Genomic DNA, 16,019 nt, shown 5'->3' on the forward strand with positions numbered 1-16,019 from the left:
CTAAACCAGCTAATCAAGCTCTTACTAGGCATACTAGAAACTTGAAGGCAGGTGTGTTGAGGCAAGTTGGAGCTAAACTCTGCAGGACACCGGCCCTCCAGGACCGAGTTTGGACACCCCTGGTTTAAATCAACCTTAAACAGAGAGTAATCATTCTGAATTAAATTCTATTTTAACTGTTCACATCCAACAATGCAGTAAGCCTGTTTGCAATAATATTGCTATGAATTGGAAAACACCTATTAATGAATTTTAGCATAATCTGCTGAGACCCAAGAAATCTCACTTGGGTCTTTTTACAGAGGCCCATACAAAGAGTCCCACACATACTGCGCTAGTCTTTTTGTTTGTCAATTTAGCTCATCATTCCTATTGTGCACAAATGCATATTAATGAACAGTGATACAAGTGATTAATCCAAGGTTTACAAAAACATCTGATTGGATAATCATAGAAATATGCTTTTAAAGGTCAAGACTGTTTTCCTTACGTTTTTACAGCAAGACAGGCTTAACAGATCCATTGTTGTGGAATCTGCAATTGAAAAAAAGATGAAGGATTCTTGAAGGATGTTGTTGTTGTTTTAACATGATCTGTATATATTTGCCTTGCTTTCAGAGCAACGTGAAAAGATTGTTACACATATATGCAGGTTTTTGTGTCTTAGATCACTTTTTACTAGAGTGTCTTTTTGAGGGGAGAAAAACGACGAACTACTGAAGTCAAAAACTAACCAACAGCTGCTTCCTTCTAATTTGCTTTTTTTAAAAACGAAACGATGACTAAAATGGGTATAACTGTGAAGATGTGACGCGTGTTGATGAAGAAGCCGTGTTGACTGCTTTTGTGTGTGTTAGTTGGATGTCAGTGGTTGCGATTCCTTCTTTTGAGGAATAGTTTGATTGGACATGATCAGAATGAGTAGATACATTAGCGTGAAGGAACTCGTAACCGAAGTTGTGTTTTCATGTTAGCACAATACTTAAGCAGTGTAGTAACTCTTCGTATCGCCAATTCTGATCCATTGCCTTTTGTGGGGTTTTAAGGGGTTAATGTGCTTGTATATTGCATACCGTTTCCAAGTTTGTACTCAAACCGTTGTATCAGTGTATCTCTATTTACACTTGTAGCAGTAAATGTACATAAATGTTTGTGCCCCCCACTCTTTTTGGATTACGGGGAGTCGTTTTTCGCCCTAGCTTAGTGTTTGTATCGTTTGTAGCATGTTTCAGCTTTAGCATTCAGACTTTTTAGAGACCTGTTACACCCTCGCTAGTTTTGCTATTGCCTTCATGAGTCCCTAGCTGCTTTCCTGTTTTGCTAATTTTCCCTCTTCGTTAGCCAAGGGTCCTGCGTTGGTGCCACAGAGCTTGACTAGACCCTTCATTTCTTCTGATTTGGAAGGTCACCATCTAGAAGTAAGCGCCCTAGCTTAGTGTTTGTATCGTTTGTAGCATGTTTCAGCTTTAGCTTTCAGACTTTTTAGAGACCTGTTACACCCTCGCTAGTTTTGCTATTGCCTTCATGAGTCCCTAGCTGCTTTCCTGTTTTGCTAATTTTCCCTCTTCGTTAGCCAAGGGTCCTGCGTTGGTGCCACAGAGCTTGACTAGACCCTTCATTTCTTCTGATTTGGAAGGTCACCATCTAGAAGTAAGTAGAGTTAGCAAAACCGGATTAAAGAGCAGCACAGTCCTTACCATCCTCTGCCCCAGTTGAGATGCTCCAGATTTTCCTGTAGCTGTTGTTTTTCACTGTGAATTCAGGTGCACCTTTGTTTCCCCATAACCCAAGCCCTTGCCAATGGTGCTTTCCTTCGCAATGCCTTACCACGCTAACATTAGGGAAGACACGCTAGTTTACTAACACAGCACTAACAGTCACGACCGTTAGAAGGGCTGCCTCGCTTGAATGTCTACAAACTAGACGTACTAGGTTATGTACGTTGTTCCAGTTTAAAGGTGTGGTCACATTCACCGAATTTTGTGGCCAAAAATGTCCACCGTCAAAGGCTGATTGCTCACGCAGATCACTTTTAAACCAGCTTTCTGTTAATTTGTGATAAACTGCGAATTCTGCATCCGAAAAAAATGTTGCCCTCGCGCAAAATTCCTGATCACATGGATTCTTATTGAAATTTCGACCACAAAAAAGTGCCAGTAAATGTGACCTCACCTTAACACTATTGCAGTTTGAACTGATCTGAAATATTGTTAACTCGCATGCCCAAGATAAAGCAGATTTACAATCTTGTGAATGGTAACTATGTCGGAGACATATCGGCGCAGAATGTTGCCTGGTACTTACCCTTAAAGGCGCGTCCTACCAAGGCTTTTGTACAGTATCTAGGGTGAAAACCAACAAAGAGAATGTTAGCTGAATGTAACTCTTTTTACTGCTTTGGCTACCAGAACAATGTAGCTTTTTTGGTGCTACACTTGTAAGAAATGAAGAACACCAAAGATGAAATGTGATGGTTTTTGCCTTTTTGCATGCTCTTTGACTTTGGTGTGAGTCTAGTGATCCTGTGGAATGAATTTGAAACAGCTGAGTGAAATATACAAGTCTCGGTTAAGGCAAATGTGGAAATTCACAAGTGTCTTGAACATTTTCGACAACATTATCGCCTGTTTGTGATGAACTGCTTCCAGATTTATTGCCTGGGCGCATTATGTATCTGTTAAAACCTCCCTAATTTCTTCAGTTGACCATCTACATTTCTGGGCACTAGTAGTTTGTATGGTGGATGTTGCATTTGTAAGGATCTCTGGGCTCTCTGGTGTCGTTTGGCCAGTATAGTTGCAATTTTGTCAAAACAAGGGTGTACGCGCCGAACTGTACTGATATGCATGTTTTGGATTCTAGCTGTAGATATTAAAGGTTTTTCTTGTGTACTGGGTTTATTTATGAACTTGAGAAATTTGTTATTGGGATGATAAGTTTCTGAAATGTCTTGATTTGCACTGCCAGTTTAGTTCTTACATCATGGTACTGCCACAGATTAGACTGTAAAGCCATAGGTTTATCTGTCATTGAATGAACTAAAATTCTGCTTTGACATAAACCTCAGAAATATTGACTTTCAGAATTAAACCTCACAGTTTTTATCAGTGCCTGCTCACTCAAATACAGACTGTGATGAAAACACAATTAATTACACAGGTATCAACTGGCAATCCTCTTCTAGACATTTTAATATTCTAATTTCACTCTGTATCTCACTGGTTATACTTGGTGGTAAAAAAAAATAAAAATCAGCATACAGAAACCCAATAATAAACTATTTATCTTGTCTTTGTTTCTTTCCTATTTATTTTTCTTCAAGTCTGGTTGCAAGTTTCTGGAGTCAATTTTTTTAACAGAAGTAAAAAAATTTGCATGTACAAAGAATAACCAGGGTTGCACAAAAGCTAAAATAAAGCCAAAAAAATTGCATTATAATTATTACATGTAATTGTTATTTTTCAAAACATTATATGGCATCCCTTGTTCAAATGATCTGAACTGTTGGCCATTTGTAAAGTCAAAACACCCATGATTACAATTAAATAGTAACAACATAAACATGGGAGCGATTCACCGATAACTTTTCTTTGCACTTGTTTAATCAAACATGGGTTTGATATATATGGTCCATATTTACCTTGTGTAAACAGATTTCAGTAGTACATGAAAGTACAGTAGTAGTGCAGTAATAGGGTGTGCACATTAAAACCTAATTCCACTTTCATACTAACAAGTGCAACAGAAAAACAAAGACAAATGCAGTATGTGGTTCCAAAATGGCAGTATCGCAACAGCAATATTCAAATCCCCATTCCTTATATATAAAAACGAATCTAGTAAAATCACAGGTAGAGGAACGAGATGCTCATGTAAGATTTTATAAAGAACTAAAAGTGATGTGAAAAGTTAAAAGGTTGAACTTGGTATTGGCACAAAGGCAGGCAATGCTGAGGCAGTGAAGAAAAACTATTACACAAAAACAACAGACAAAGCACAATGTCACAGAAATGCTGTGATTAAAATGCAAAAAGATGCTCATATTGTTTTGACTACATACATCATAAATTATTAAAACGTATGTCAATAATTACAAGTCAAGTTAAAATCCTGGCCTATTTTTCATAACCTCAATCACAATCAAAAGCTTTCCTGGTTATTTGATCAGAAGGAAGTCTGAGAGCACTTCCAAACGACCAAAATGAACCTGAATTGTGTGGGAGACTGTCCTCTTTTTGGGAGGTCATGCTAGTTTTCACATGTGTATGTGCTGGGCCTCCATATATCCTGCCTGAGGCATTATCCAGAGAGAAACGAACAATAGATTTAGACTTCACATTACTATGTTTACTGTAGCCTACAGATTCCTTCTACACTTTCTGTTAATGATGAATTCTCTAATGCGAGCATTGCACGTGCTTTACACAGAGGTGTGTAGAGGTATACCGCCATGTGATGGAGAATATGCATGCTCTGATGAAGAGGAGATCGAGCGTGATGAAGATGCTTCTTTCTGTAACTCCTCCACCTTCCTCTGTAGCTCTGCACGCAGATACAGCAGCTCCTTCAGGTTCTGATGCACAGGCATCTGATCAAAAGAGAATACACAAACCACATTTCAGTCTCCTCAGAGAGCTGGTGTCTGTAAGAAAAGCTCTAGTTTTAGTAAACTAGCAATCATGTGATTCTACTAATTGTTTACATGCATTTGTTTAAGCTTTGCTCATGTGTTGAGAACATTGTGCACCTGTGGTCTCATGCGGGGGTTCCAGCGTACGTAGTATCCAACCCAGAGCTCCAAATGTCTGAGACTGGCCAGAGGGTACAGAACATGGTTTTCATAGTTTACATAGAAGGGGCTGGTGAAGTCCTCTGGCTGGCTATTGATGTAGGACCACAAAGACACTGTTTTACTGTTCACTTCCTAAAAACAGAAGGAAAGATTTGAAAATTTCAGCATTGGTCCATCAAAACTACTACTAATCCATCCCAGGGTTGACACAGTGGTACATGCCTTTTCCACTCGCTCTTGTTCACTGTTGTAAAGGAATGTACCAAACAGGCAGCTGTAGAGGTGATCCAGGATGGTGATGAGGAAGAGCTCATTAAACTCAAAGGCAGTGGGAAACTGAGAACACATTATAAAGACATTCATAGCAAGTTCCAAAACATCAGTATCCATTTAATGAGGCTCAATGATAAAACACAAACATAACAATTTAAAGGGGTGGTTCACTGTGTATTTTCTAGGCTTGATTGTGTTTATGGGAGTCTAACATGTGTTGATGCTTCGTTTTTTAAAAAACACATTATTTTTCACTTAATTTACCCTTATTCCACACAGCTCTGTCCCTTCTCTGAGAAACGGGTTGATCATTTGCTGCTTTTATGAAGCCCCTCCCTCAGAAATAGGCGATGGGCTCTGATTGGTTAGCTAGCCCAGTTTGTTGTGATTGGCCTAAAACCGCCTCTAAACGTCCCGCCCCTCACCTCGGCGGCATGTGCTCCGGTTGTATTGTAAACAACTGCATTGTTAATATCGCTTATCAGTTTGAGCCCGATTGAGAAGCAGAGGATATTATTGAAGAGGATCGTGCAGAACCTGTGCAAGAATGTGTAGCGTCTGGACCAATCAAACACACAATATATATTTTGTTAGCTATATTTAACAAATACTCTGTAACCCCCCTCAGTTAACAAGCCATATGAGGACCTATGGACCCTTCCCCCGAAATGCGTAACACCTCAGGAGGGCAGAACAGGCCTCTGGTTCCATGGCAACCAACGCTGATATCACTGGGTTTATTGCCTAAAGGAATGCGAAGCAGGGAAAATCACTGCATGTTCCATAGCAAGAGGCACAATGCACAGTAGAAATTGACTTTTCTACTAATTAATTCATAGGAAAACCTTTCTTTGAATGAACACACATATCCTTCAGGTCATTGTGTATGTTGTCTTTGATATTTTAGACTATTTTATGCATGCTTATGATGGAACCCATTCCTGTCATCTTGCCTATATGTAATCCGACCATGTTTAGTATCGATGAATTCGCCTTCTGATTATAATTGTAACACTTCATTGTTGGAGGTGAGCTGAATGAGAGAGAGAGAGAGAGAGAGAGATGCAGAGCGTGTGCGGAGCAGGGGTATGCGAGGAACAGTATTAAGAACCGCTGTTTAGAACATTGATTTTGAAACTTGTGAATCCATTAGAATCCTTAGAAGACAGAATCGCGATTCATATGTGAATAGATTTTTACGTGCACCTCTAGTTTTCTCTTCCTCTTCTCTAAAGCAGTGCAACATGGCCTCGCCCCATTTGCTGCCTTTTCCCAAGGGCGGGGTTTATCTGGGTTTGTGATGTCACGAACCCGGGAAGCAAATTGTTGTAGTCCCTACCAGCCGTTTTTGTAGGCATTAAACTGCCAGAATTTTTAAAGAAATTATATCTCCGTTTGCGTTGAACTTTCAGCTTTGTAACTTTGCAGATATTGTTTATGCTCAAACAGCAACATTAGACACTAACTAACGTTAAAAAAGTGAAATCGCAATGAACCACCCCTTTAAACAACATTTCATTATAAATATACATTTTACCATAAATGAAAATGTTAGTGCTTAGATAGCAAAAAAGGTGCAGCTCACCTGTCTCATCATTTGCCAAACACAGTCTATGAACTGCACAAATAGAGGTGAGCGCTCAGAGTTTGCATGATTTTCATCTCCATGACCAACACGCTATGAAAGAAAGAGATTTTTTTTTAAAGAAATTAACACTTCCATTCAGCAACGACACATTAAATCGTTCAAACGACAATAAATGCATTTATAATTGTACAAAATATTTCTATTTCACATAAATGCTGTTCTTCTGAACTTTCAAAGAATCCTGAAACAAAATATTAAAGGGTTAGTTCACACAAAAATTTAAATTCTGTCAGTAATTACTCACCCTCGTGTTGTTCCAAACCCGTAAGACCTTCGTTCATCTTTGGAACACAATTTAAGATATTTTTGATGAAATCTGAGGGCTCTCTGACCCTCCCATAGACAGCAAGGTAACTACCACGTTCAAGGTCGAGAAAAAAACCAAGATGATAGACAAAGTAGTCCGTGTGACATCAGTGGTTCAACTGTAAAGTTACGAAGCTACGAGAATACTTTTTTGAGCAAAGAAAACAAAAGTAACTACTTTATTCCACATTTTCGTCTCTACTGCGTCACTTGTGGATGCGCGTTCATGACAGTACCATGACGCGAGTGTGTGGCGGCGCTGACCCAGATCCGGCGTAATGACGTCATTTCATCAAAAATATCTTAAATTGTGTTCCGAAGATGAACGAAGGTCTTACGGATTTGGAACAACATGAGGGTGAGTAATTAATGACAGAATTTTCATTTTTGGGTGAACTAACCCTTTAAGTAGCAAAACAATTTTCAACACTGATAACATTCAATAACATGCCTGCCTGACCGGCTGAATTCAGTTTTATACCCCATATAGAGTCTCTTTCACACTCAGGTTCCCTCACCGCAGCAAACTTGTGTCCGAAGCTGATCCATTCCTTCTCCAGCAGCACCTGGAAGCCCCTGAGAGTCCTGTAGTATGAATCCAGCATCAGCATGGCCAGAGAGGTGAGCTGAGCTGTGCGGTCCCAGCCATCACTGCAGTGCACTACCACAGAGCTCTTACTCGACTCAACCTTATCTGCAATCTTCACCGCACCAGCAAGCAAAAGCTGGAAAGAGAGAGAGAGTTGACTCCTTTAAAAGCATCTAATCGTCTTAAACTGTGTGCACACTGTATGCCATGATTCGGCCATCTGAGACAAATCTCGCAACTCGATCGCTAGTTTGACATGTTCACCGACAGCCGATGACCATTAAGATGAAATTGAACCTGATGACCTTATTAATGCAACAACAAACTAGCACTTACTCCACACATATCTTTTTTTTTTTAATTCAAGGCAAGCCATGATCAAAATTAAAGCTAGACTGCTTTTGTTTGACTGTCACCATTTAAATTCCATGTGTGAATGCGGCTCACCATCACAGAACGCGTCACGGATTGATGATGTAAAACTCTGTTTTAGTGAGTCTTGAACATTGTACAGTCTGACATTAATGACAGCTGAGATCCCCAAATGTGACACGGTTTATAGCTGGGATCATGTGCGTACAGTCTGACAAGCAACAATTATAAAAGTGTGCACCTGGCTTTACTTTCTGATTCAGACTTATGGGGAACTGACTACATCCACTAAATCCTGTTTCTTGGGACAAGCTGGTAAAAAGGGCTCATCAAAGGAAATTTCTTAGTTCTTAGAAAAAGTCTGGCATATTTTCTTTGCTAATGCCAATTGATGTTTTCTAACATTGAAATTCATATATTTCTAAGAGTGGCTAAATGCTTTTTGCAGCCACTCTGTTTATGACTAAATCATATACTCACGTAGAGGTTTCAAACATATGCTTATAAAGGCGAGTAGGAGAACAAGAATGTCCACTATTAATTCATATTGTAGGAATAAAGATTAGAGTTGGTGTTTACTCGTATGTACTCCAGCCAGTGTGTGGCATCTATAGCGGAATGCCAGTGGGGTTCGTCCATGGTAGGGTAGACCACCTCCTTCAGCTTACGCAGAGACTCTCTCATAACATGGATGTTTAGGATCTCCAGGAAATTCAGCTCCATGTTGGGGTAGAAATTCTCATTCTCATAACCTCCATCCTTAGCCTGAGGCATGAAACAGCAGAAAATAGTTAGAGAAGATTCTTGGCTTCCATTTTTATCTCCTGACAGGACCTTCAGATATACATTAGCACAGATGGCTACTCAATAATTTAAAACTACATTTGCGCAAAACAACATGAGCGTGTGTGCATTGTGTGAGAGAGGCATACAAATCTTTTCCCTACATTTTCCCTCAAAAATACTTAGCAGCACGTAGGCCTGGGGGATAAAACGGTATCGATATTTATCGACGGTACACCATCAAAGAAAAATGTTCGCTATATTGCACGATAGTTTCACGCTTTTTTCATTTAAAGGCACGTGTTATGAGTGATAAGCAGGCAGCCAACAGAGAATCTGACGGGTAGGATAAAATGTCAGGACACCGTGCCTGCCTGCGATGAGGAGACTGTGAATCAAAAAAGGAATATTAGTCGAATTTAAAATAAAATTTGCATTCGAATGCAAAAACGGTGTATTTGAATTTTAGGTGTGCGTCAGGGAGCCTTATCAGTGGCGCACGAGATGCGGTGAGGATGATGCAAGTGTCGTTGTTGCATTTTAATGTTTTTGTTGAACCCACAAGATGCGTCGCTGCTGCATTTTTCATTCAAAATATTAGAGAAATATAGAAGCTCAATGCGAAGAAGATATTGTTTAGGTTAAAACCAAAACCAAGCCATTCACACAGAACACATAATCGGCCCGTTCTTGAGACGCATAACTATGACTGTTGCACTCACGTCTCGCACAAGAGATGAATAGAAAGCCATGTAAAGTTAAAGGAGGTTCAACTTTTAGAAAACATATCTCGATAATTTGTGGGGGTTTTATTCCATTCCACTGCGTCTCATGTTTTTACACGCAATTGTGTGATCGGTGCTTTGGCTATTTGTATTAAGCTATGCATAAATACATGATGCTGTTCTGTTCATAATTATGCAATTTACGAAATGATATTTGATTTATAAATATTAGTTTAGATGAATATTAGTTTGCACTTTTTTTAATATACAGTCATTATTTCATTGCATTGAATAAACAATTTAATGAGGTGCTTTATTTTGCTCATTGCGCCCTCCTGTGGCCTCAGGAGACAGGCCAAAAGTTTCCTTTAACACTTATTTAATCTGCATATAAAATATAAGAAAGGAGATATTTGTTTACATTTTATTTTGTTATTTTGTTTGCTAAGACTAAAATAAGTTGTTGTTTGTCTTAATAAATTGGGTAAATTAAAAAAACAGTGGTTAAATTTAAACATATTTTCTACTGCTCTGTTTAAGAAAGGTTATAAAAATGTTTCAATAATTATCGATACTGAACGATATGAAACATTATATCGTGATACATTTTTTAGCTATATCGGCCAGCCCTAGCAGCATGTTATTTTTACTCTGCAACATTGATGAACTGAACTGAACTGAAAAAACATCAGTGAAGGAAATCACTATTACCTTGTGATTATCAGCCACCATGCTCTGTCGAGCATCAAATATGGTGAGTTTATGGGACTGTGCATTGGCATCCATGATGGTCTGGAGGTAATGCTCATCCTCCTTACATCGGCGGTCTGTCGGGCCCACCATGGGCTGACTACAGCGAACTATAGTGGCCTGAGTTTCTGGATGGATCCATGAGAGGACCTAAGAGAAAATGAGGCACAGGAGTCCAGACAGCTTTTGAATGCTCACATGTTCACTTCATTTATTTCTACGTTGTTTTTTTTACACATTACTACATTGGGGGGGGGGGGCTGTGATTAGCATTTTTTTCTTTATTTTACCCCTGACTACTTCAATAATTACTGGGAAAATTTAACTGGTATTAGTATAGAACAATATTGGAAATTAAACAGGGCTCAGGCAAAAAATGCCACCAAAAGTGAAGAAAAATGCCCCACATGTCATCATAGAGTCTATGCAGACACTGCAGTGAGAGTTTTTGCAATAGAGTTTTCTATTTGTTTTGTATTTTTTAGAAATGTTAAAATGTAAGTTATTCCTAAGATGGGGAAGCTTCATTACTCCAGTCTTCAGTGTCACATGATCATTCAGAAACCATTCTAATATGCTGATTTTGTGCTCAATAATATTTCCAATTTTTGTGATGAATAGAAAGTTCAAGAGAGCAGCATTTATTTTGAATTAGAAAATTCACCTTTACTGTTTTTAAATGTCATGAAGTATAAATTTTTTTTTTAAAAACAACTCCTTTCAAACAATAGTGTCTGTATTCACTTTCTCTGAGGACTATGTTGTTGAATGTGTAACTAATGTGAAATGCTGACAACCCTAGAATGCAATGTGTAAAATCAAATATTAGGTGGAAAAAAGATGATATGTAAAGTAATGTTGCACGGACACACACCCTCACTTACCGGTATACGGTGTTTGTGCTCAATAATATTTCCAATTTTTGTGATGAATAGAAAGTTCAAGAGAGCAGCATTTATTTTGAATTAGAAAATTCACCTTTACTGTTTTTAAATGTCATGAAGTATAAATTTTTTTTTTTAAAAACAACTCCTTTCAAACAATAGTGTCTGTATTCACTTTCTCTGAGGACTATGTTGTTGAATGTGTAACTAATGTGAAATGCTGACAACCCTAGAATGCAATGTGTAAAATCAAATATTAGGTGGAAAAAAGATGATATGTAAAGTAATGTTGCACGGACACACACCCTCACTTACCGGTATACGGTGTTTCACTCTGAAAGAGGCCACTCGTTTGATCTCATCCTCCTTAATACTGGATGGGGTGACGAGCAGAGCAGGGTAAGTGTCACACACTTCATAATTACTGTTGATCTTACTGATGGTCCAGCTCTCATTTGGCAAACCCTGCAGACAGTGTGGAGAGAGAAAAGAGAACTATATAAAGGATGAATTCAGTCAGACAAGTCTATTCTTTTCCAGTGATGGGCAGCACGTCTCACCATTCTTTTATACTCTGCCACTGGATCATAAACCTTCCATCCATCCTCTGGAAACTGCTCTTTGTATTGGAAAGTGAATAAAGACTGCAAAAGTAAAAGGAACAATCGGATTGTGGAGAAATGAAACAACTGCACTCAAGTAATTACTGACAGATCCAGTAGCCAATCACTGCTCTGACAGGAGTTATGTCATACCAGCTCATTGGACAGGGGGAAGGCATACTTGGTCAACACCTCCAAAATCTCCAGGTTACTCTGTTCTTCCTTTTTATAAGCAAACCTTGGACTCCTCATGTCCTATTGAGACAAATCACAAAACATTGGTATGGACTGATTGCAGTTTTTTACTTTTGAAATGAAACTAAATTGTGTCAGATCTATTTTTCTTTAATAAGATTCATATTTCATGCTTCAGACAACAATTTGAAACACAAGACTAATAAAAACCACAGCAATTTTTTTTATTCATTATGTTCCCTAAAATACTGATGTAAATATTGATTTGCTTTATTTACCTTGTATTCTGGAGTATGATGTTTATAATAATGATTATCATTCAATATAAAAAATATAAATAATTTAAAATAAAATAAACATGTGACCAATGTAGCAATAGCCAAAAATATATTGTATGGGCCAAAATTATTGATTTTTCTTTTATGCCAAAAATCATTAGGACATTAAGTAAAGATCATGTTCCATGAAGATATTTTGTAAATTTCCTACCGTAAATATATCAAAACTTAATTTTTGATTAGTAATATGCATGGCTACAGGCCCGTTCACACCAAGCACGATAACTATAAAGATAACGATATAGTTCTAAAAATCGTTCTCAATATTAAAGAATAGCATAGTTCACACCACAACTATAACGATAACGATACAGAGGAACAATATCGTTGTGATCACTTTCAAAACGATTTTTTTCCAGCTGATGAACGATAAAACACTGACAGCCAATCAGAATCCATCCTGCTGTAACGAGCTCAAGAATTTAAAGCGGCAGACGCATGTGCGCTTAGAATAAACTGACGATATTGTTCGCTGGTGTGGACGCTAATATCGTTATCTTTATAGTTATCGTTCTTGGTGTGAACGGGGCTTTACAACTTCATTTAGACAACTTTAAAGGCGATTTTCTCAATATTTTGATTTTTTTTTGCACCCTCAGATTCCAGATTTTCAAATAGTTGTATCTTGGCCAAAATATTGTCCTATCCTAACAAACCCTACATCAATGGAAAGCTTATTTATTCAGCTTTCAGATGATGTATAAATCTCAATTTCGAAAAATGTACCCTGGTTTTGTGGTCCAGGGTCACATATTTTGAATAAATGTTTTTGTACTTTACCATTGAAAAGTTTGGAGTCAGTAAGATTTTCACAACCCCTGTAGACAGTCCCTGTGTTTAATCCAAACACTGACACTGAGCTCTATTGTTGAAGGTGGATGTTTACTATGGGTGGAAGGTGGTGCATCTGACCTTACAGACGATCTCCATGCCACTAGTATTCTCCCCAAGACTCTGTACACTGATAGTCTCCAGCCTGCTGATGACACCCAGGTTCACATCCAATATGAAAGGAGCGTCCTGCAGAGATGGATGGAATAAGACATCTATTTAACTTTAATGTTTAATTTCATCATTTGGGGCATATAACTCAATATCAAGACACTATGTTGATCTTGACATAGACAAAGAGAATAAAAAACAGTTTTTTTCTCCGTACCCGTTCTAGACTGACAAAATAGAGTTTGTAGTCTGTGACTGTGAGTGTGCCGGTCACAGCTCCAGTGAAAGGACAGATATACATCACATCTTTAACTGCAGGGACAGAAGATAACAAATGTTACCCAACACCACGATACAAGCAGAAACAGGAAACAAGTGTCACCACGAATGGTCCGACATACCAGTGGTTTTGATGGTCTCTCCAGGGACCAGTGGGACTTCATCCATGGGCGCCTGCCTTCGTACATCCTTGAAAACCTGCTACAGGGTAAAAAGACAAAACCTCTCAAAACTCACACAGCAGTTACTTTATTCTGCTAATATCTTGTTCATACACTACCGTTCAAAAGTTTGGGGCGGTAAGATTTTTAAAAATGATTTTGAAAGTCTCTTAAGCTCACCAAGGTTTATCTGATCAAAAATACTGTAAAATAGTAATATTGTGAAAAAGGATTAATATTTTTAAAAACTATATTAATATATATTCGAAATGTAGCTCCTTCCTGTGATGGCAGTGTTGAATTTTCAGCATCATTACTCCAGTATTCACATGATCCTTCAGAAATCATTATGATATGCTGATTTAGTGCTCAAGAAAAATCATTACCACAGTTAAATTGGCTATGCTTGTGGAAACCATGATTTTTTGAAACAGTATTTATTTGAAATAGTAAAGATATTTGCATTGTTACAAAAATTGTCATCAATTTAATGCATCCTTGCTGAATAAAAGTATACATTTTTTTCTGACCTCAAACTTTTGAAAAGTAAAAGTTTTGAAAAGTTTTCTCATAATAATATAGCTGCTACCATAAAGTCTGGGCTGATGTAAAGGCTTGACAAAGAGCTTGACAGCAGTAAAATAATTGAGTGAATGGAAACAGAGGAGAGACCGAGGAAAGTTAGAGTAAGCAAGTAGTGTTGAAGCAAGAGAAACTTGCCGTAGTGTGAGACGGCAGTTCATAGTCATCTTCATCAGAGTCCTGAGACTGAGCATCGGACGCGGAAGAATACAGATTATGTGAAAGAAAGAAAGAAAGGAAAAAGAGGAGAAAGAAAATCTTTGTTAAAAAGTTCCTGTGGTTTAAATGTTTGTTTTGGAAAGAGAAAGAGAGAGAATGCAACAAAGATCATAGTTGCTCTTTGGGGCTGATAGGTCAGATCCTCACACAGTGTGATTTAAGGAGGAAGAGAGAAAGCGAAAAACATACAGCTGCTCAGCCATCACTACTTCACTAGCAGATCTGAGCTAATGGCAACTAAATAATTCAAATGATGCTTTTGATGCCTCTGACGCGTTTCAATACAGATTCTTGATCTTTAGCCTTACCCTCAAGTTTGGCCTCCTGGAAACCTGGAGATCACACACAGACATCAGACAAAAATGAGTTACAAACACACACACCTTCATGAACATGTAGGCACAAAGGCACGCAGATTTAACACACATTAGACTGAATGTCAAGAAATGTCCAAGTCATATTTTACCCCAAAATCAGAAGAAAAAAAATTTACATTTCGCATGGAAAAAAATGAAGTCTATTTTTAGGACCATTAATATTATCTACTACCTACTATCTACGTAAAAAATCTAATTCTCATTCATTTAATGCGTTAATAATTACATACTATTATATTAATTATATATATATATATAATTATATACTATTACTAAATTGTAAAGAACAATATTAAGTATACACACACTACATTTTTAAAGTGTTGGGTCAGTAAGTTGTTCAAAACTTAAAAAAAAAAATGTAATTAATACTTTTATTCATCAAGAATGCATTAAACTGACTAAAAGTGACAGTAAGATGTTTACATCGTTACAAAAAAGAAATCCTATTTCAAATAAATGGTGTTCCTCTGAACTTTCTATTTTTTTTAAAGAATCCTGAAAATAATATGCAAAAATATTAAGCATGCATTTATCATATTTATCAATGTTGCTACAGAATTTCCCAGAGCAATGAACTGGAGATTTCTGTGAGCAGCACAATTTTCTAAAAATGTGCATATAACGTGTTTAAAAATGTAAATTAATCTTACATTTCATTTCTGTGAAAACAGATTTACATAAGAAAAGAATTTGTCTGAAAATACAGCAGACAGCAACAATTGTATTTTAAAAACAGGCTTCATTTTTATGCAAATTAGTTTCCCGTTTTTTTTAAATATTTTGAATGTGATAAAATATGACAAGAAATGTCTTCATCAGATTCATCCTGTAACACCTCGATAAAGCATAAAGAAGGGCATATGAACAGAAGACAAACACATAACAAAAAGACAGTGTGCAAAATACCAAACTGAACACACACACAAAGAAAGCAGACTAAGTGTGCACAAACAGTAGTTATATATTTGTAGTGTTATGCATAATTTCTAATTCACAGCTCAAAACAGGTCAAAGCGTTGGTTCTTTTAAAGCAAACTGACAAACACCCCACTTCCATCCCCCTTACCCTGAAATCTATCTTCTTCCCAACCTGTCGATCAAAACACAATAATTTTCCCCACCACAATTGATGGCTAAACATAAACATTTGGAATACTTAATATTTTTTAAAATAAATGGTGTTCTTCTGAAACGCCCGC

At 37.5% G+C, this 16,019-nt stretch overlaps 1 protein-coding gene and 1 long non-coding RNA gene across 5 annotated transcripts; one reads left to right on the forward strand and one right to left on the reverse strand.

The window, feature by feature from the left end:
- The first annotated feature begins 82 nt into the window (after positions 1–82).
- LOC107593865 (uncharacterized) lies at positions 83–3,424 on the forward strand. The gene is made up of 2 exons (XR_001610119.1): positions 83–1,404; positions 1,637–3,424. It is a non-coding gene; the product is annotated as an uncharacterized lncRNA (long non-coding RNA).
- On the reverse strand, positions 3,356–14,914 carry LOC107593835 (myotubularin-related protein 1-like). 4 transcript variants are annotated; one of them, XM_016283724.1, is made up of 15 exons: positions 14,749–14,914; positions 14,360–14,407; positions 13,601–13,676; positions 13,417–13,511; positions 13,170–13,277; positions 11,878–11,979; positions 11,683–11,766; positions 11,438–11,587; positions 10,200–10,388; positions 8,560–8,745; positions 7,538–7,744; positions 6,651–6,743; positions 5,015–5,128; positions 4,748–4,924; positions 3,356–4,588 (listed from the first exon to the last, which is right to left on the reverse strand). In XM_016283724.1, exons 1-15 carry the CDS (start codon positions 14,866–14,868, stop codon positions 4,421–4,423), a joined length of 1,917 nt encoding a protein of 638 aa, XP_016139210.1. In that variant the 5' UTR covers positions 14,869–14,914; the 3' UTR covers positions 3,356–4,420. The 4 variants fall into 4 exon arrangements, with proteins under 4 accessions (XP_016139210.1, XP_016139202.1, XP_016139225.1 ...); XM_016283716.1 differs by having other exon boundaries at positions 13,601–13,679; XM_016283739.1 differs by lacking the exon at positions 14,360–14,407.
- Positions 14,915–16,019: the final 1,105 nt, after the last annotated feature.

This window comes from Sinocyclocheilus grahami, unplaced genomic scaffold (assembly GCF_001515645.1).
Source record: "Sinocyclocheilus grahami isolate Dianchi unplaced genomic scaffold, SAMN03320097.WGS_v1.1 scaffold10.1, whole genome shotgun sequence".
Taxonomy (NCBI): domain Eukaryota; kingdom Metazoa; phylum Chordata; class Actinopteri; order Cypriniformes; family Cyprinidae; genus Sinocyclocheilus; species Sinocyclocheilus grahami.

What these genes read in the sequence shown, in the direction of transcription:
- LOC107593835 (XM_016283716.1), bottom strand. Translation starts at nt 14,868, where the DNA reads ATGTGTGTTAAATCTGCGTGCCTTTGTGCCTACATGTTCATGAAGGTG. An exon ending in TCCCCCTGTCCAATGAGCTG is followed by an intron (nt 11,767 to 11,877) that starts GTATGACATAAC and finishes TTACTTTTGCAG; the next exon opens with TCTTTATTCACTTTCCAATA. An exon ending in TGGCAGAGTATAAAAGAATG is followed by an intron (nt 11,588 to 11,682) that starts GTGAGACGTGCT and finishes CACTGTCTGCAG; the next exon opens with GGTTTGCCAAATGAGAGCTG.